This window comes from Gekko japonicus, unplaced genomic scaffold (assembly GCF_001447785.1).
Source record: "Gekko japonicus isolate JY-2015 unplaced genomic scaffold, Gekko_japonicus_V1.1 scaffold3828, whole genome shotgun sequence".
NCBI lineage: Eukaryota > Metazoa > Chordata > Lepidosauria > Squamata > Gekkonidae > Gekko > Gekko japonicus.
In genome coordinates this window covers 67,872-71,906 of record NW_015170389.1, presented here as the reverse complement: position 1 = coordinate 71,906, position 4,035 = coordinate 67,872, and the positions used below count along the sequence as shown (strand labels likewise).

The 4,035-nt window shown below is 56.1% G+C and overlaps 1 protein-coding gene across 1 annotated transcript in view; it reads left to right on the top strand.

Annotated features, from left to right (window-relative positions):
* The first annotated feature begins 519 nt into the window (after positions 1-519).
* LOC107116366 (cytochrome P450 11B, mitochondrial) overlaps positions 520-4,035 on the top strand; it is a 22,620-nt gene continuing 19,104 nt past the window's right edge. The window contains exons 1-2 of the mRNA XM_015418263.1: positions 520-782; positions 1,541-1,696. Of these exons, the coding sequence (XP_015273749.1) occupies positions 520-782; positions 1,541-1,696 (419 nt within the window). The remainder of the gene's footprint in view (positions 783-1,540; positions 1,697-4,035) is intronic.

Genomic DNA, 4,035 nt, shown 5'->3' with positions numbered 1-4,035 from the left:
CCAGCTAAAAGGGCCAGGCAGTCGGTGGGAGGTGTGAGAGCCCTCTGCCTGAGGCCCAGGAGAGCAGCTGCCAGTCTGAGTAGGCAAGACTGACCTTGGTGGACTCTGGAGCCCCATCCTTCCTGAGTGAAGACAAGAATGTGTGAGCCAGAGGCTAAAAAACTGTGAGCCTAGCCCACACTAACTCAGCTTAGAGGGAACACTGTCCCCGCGTCTTCCTTCTGGAGAGTTCAGCTCCATCTCTGTTGAGGGTGCAAGCCACAGGGGTGAGGGGCACAAGCCCTGTCTTGGGGCGAGGGCGGGAGGGGCAGTTCCAGCTGTCCCCTGGCTCACACAGACTGTGGTGGGAGGGAATGTTTGCTTTGCTCTCTGGTGGGGAGGGGGGTGCCCTGCGTGCCTGACCTTGGCCGGGGGAAGCACCAGCAGAGATATAAGAGCTGTCCCCATTCATTCCCCCCTTGCAGAGGGACGGGGCTGAGCCAGGCGCTGGTGAGGGGCCGGGCAGCGAGAGAGGGGGCGATGGGAGCCCGCAGCCGGCTGAGCCCCCGGGCGGCCCACTGCAGCATCTCCCGCTCCTTCTGGGCCGGGCGGTCCAGCCACTCGGTGGCACCGGTGGTGGCCGCCGCCGAGCCGAGCCCCTCCAAGGTGCTGCCCTTCGAGGCGATTCCCCGCAGCGGCCACAACGCCTGGCTCCAGCTCTACCACTTCTGGAGGACCAACAGCTTCCAAAACCTCCACTACATCATGCAGAAGAACTTCCAGCGCTTGGGACCCATCTACAGGTGAGGCCCTGCTGGTGGCACAGTGGGTGTGGGGCCCCAGCTGGCTTCTTGGACTGACTCACACCCCAGACGCTGCTCTGGGGCAAGTGATGCTCTGTATTCTTGGTGCTTTGGGGGGGGGCAACAGTGGGAGGGCTTCTGGTCTCCTGGCCCCACTGTTGGACCTCCTGGTGGCCCCTGGTATTTCTGGCCACTTTGTGACAGAGTGTTGGACTGGATGGGCCACTGGCCTGATCCAACATGGGCTTCTCTTATGTTATGTTCTTATGCTATCCGGCAATAAGCTCACAGGACAAGGATGGTTCTCTCAGCCTCCACAATTGATTGCTTAATGGCCTGGAACAGTTAGGGGAGCTTTTGCGGAAGAGGAATCCTCCCATTTGAGGGCTGAAGTCTAGTCTGTTGTGTGTTATGTCACAAGATCCACAGCAGAATTCGAACGCGGCTCCCCCCAAGGCTGAAACCCTGCCAGACTAGAGCCTGTGAGGCTTGCCTGCCCACTCAAGAGCTGAACCCTGTGTGAGATCGCCAGCCTCTAGGTGGGGCCTGCAGATCTCCCGGAATTATCACAGATCTTCAGACCACGGAGATAAGCCCCCGGAGAAAACACCTGCTTTGGAGGGCGGACTCCCTGGCCTTATGCCTCACTGAAGTTCCCCCTCCCTTCCCCAAAGCCCACCCTCCCCAGGATCCACCCCCCATTCTCCAGGAATCTCCCAACCCGGAGTTGGCAACCCGAATTCTCTCTCGTTTGGCAGGGAGACGGTAGGCACCCACAACAGTGTCAACGTGCTCCTGCCCCATGACGCAGCCCAGCTCTTCCAGTCGGAGGGGATCTACCCACGCCGCATGGGCATCGATTCCTGGATCGCCCACCGGGTACTGCGGAACCACAAATCCGGCGTCTTCCTCTTGTAAGTGAGGGTGACGCGGGGGCAGTACGAAAGATCCACTTTCCCCCTTCGCAGCTCAGCACAGTGGCTCACGTGAGCCGGTTTGGTGCAGTGGTTAGGAGCGTGGACTCAAATCTGGGAGAAGCGGGTTTGATTCCCCACTCCTCCACATGCAGCTGCTGGAGCGACCTTGGGTCAGTCACAAGTTCTCTCAGAACTGTTCTGTCAGGAGAAATCCTTGAGAGAGCTCTCTCAGCCCCACCGACCTCGCAGGGTGTCTGTTGTGGGGAGGGGAAAGGAAAGGAGATTGTAAGCCACTCTGAGACTGCTCCGGGTAGCGAAGGGCAGGGTACAAATCCAATCTCCTCCTCCTCCTCCTCTTCTTCTTCTCCTCATTTATCCATTTATGACAACCCTGACACCCTACCTTTGGTTTGTGGCATACGGGGGTTTACAATCCCAAGATTAAAACCATCCCCTCCCTCCTTAAGGAAATGCCTGCAACTGAAACACTGTTAAGGGCCCCTGCAAATGAAATGGCCTTACGGGGCCTCCTAGAGATGTCTCAAGATGGTGCCCCCACCCAGGGGTCATTTCGTGGAAAAAGAGGTGCAGGAACTCATTAGCATACCTTACTAGCATACCTTATTTGCATATGCCACACCCCCTGACATCACTGGAAGTGTGTCAGAAGGCAACACCCAAAGTTCAGGCTCCACTGTCCTCGCAGAGGAGGGAGAGCTTGTACCTGAATAAAACTTAAAGGTGCCACTGGACTGTTTTGGACCGGGGGGCTGGGGGGGGGGCCTCTGCAGCTTACTTGGCTGCTTCTTGCTCCTTGTGGCCCGACTGAGGGCTGCTGGGAGCAGGGGGCGGGGCTTGTGGCATGTGCCCGCCCCCTGGGCTCCTTACTACTGGAGCTCCGCTCCTGTGCGCTCCCGCAGGAAATGACCCTTGCTCCCACCTCCTGAGGGAGCCCACATTCTACAAGATGGGGGCTACTCCACAGAAGGGATGGCCTCTTGGCCATACCAAGTCTCTCACCTGATGCAGGGGAACCATCAGAAGGTGGCAACTTGAGGATCATAGGTAGGGCACGCCGGGAGAGATGGTTCTTCTTCAAAAGTGTGGGTTTTATAGATCACAAGTCACAGGCAGCACCTCGACCTGAACTCGGAAACAAACTGGCAGTCAGGGGAGTTGCCTTAATACAGGCAAGATGTGTTCCCCTTGGCCAGCCCCTGGCGATGAACTGGGCTCTTCTGCGTTCTGAACCAGATGCCATTTCTGGGGCGCCTTCAAGGGTAGTCCCATGTCAAGCATCTTACAGTAGTCCATCTGAAGAAGTAAGCCAGTGACTCACGAACGCTCCCGCCCTACCAACAATTTTTGTTAGCCTTTAAGGTGCTCCTGGACTTTCTCTTTTCCAGTAGTCCATCTGTGAGGTTACCAAAGGATGGACTTGCACAGCCAGGTCACTTGAGTCTAAGAAAGGAGAGAGCTGGTAAAAACGAAATGTTGACGAGAAAAAGCACTCTGGGGCACCTGTTTTTTCAAACAGCAGCGCTGGGTCCATTGTGAGCACCCCCCAAGCTCTTCATCTGTGCTGCAAATGCCACCTCCACTCCTTCCGAAACCAGTGGGCCCAATCCCTCTGAAGCAACCGCCTTTCTGACCTGCAGCGTGTCTGGCTTCAGCTCCAGCTTTTCTGGCTTCAGGCTCTGGCCCTAAATATCTGAGTTCTGTTTTGGGTGCCTTCACCACTACAGGTCAAGCCTCCTTCTCCGATGAGTGGTGTCATGATCTGGGCTGTGCAAGTACGGTCTACTAGGCCCAGGGAGCCTGACTAGCAGTACGGGAGGCTGGGCCTACAACTCCCAGAAGCCCCTGAGAGGTTTTAGAGCCAAAACTGACCAATAAGAAAAGAGGAGGGCTTGGAATAAAAGACCTGGAGCAGCAGGAAAAGCTGTTCTTCTTCCCAGAGGGCAGAGCCAGAAGGAAGGCTGCTGCAGGGGAGAGACCCTCATCCTGAGGGAAGGGTGAGTCGTCTAGTGCCACTTGGAATAGTGAGCTAGGGACAGTGTATATTTAGACACGTTAGGGCATTTGATTTTTTTCTTTTCACCCACTTAATGTTAAAATTCTGCACCTTGTTTGTTTGACCTCCTATAAAATAAACTATTTTCACTGTTCACTCTGCCTGGTCCTCATGTCTGTTATTTGGCCCAAACAAGGGAGGTCTGAAGGTCTTGGGAGGGGGCTCTGGGCCTTCTCAAGGGATCCTAAATCCAGAGTGGTGGCAGCGTCAGGGGACACCCCACCTGAGCCATGACAAGTGGTCAGAGTCAACTTTTCTCTTC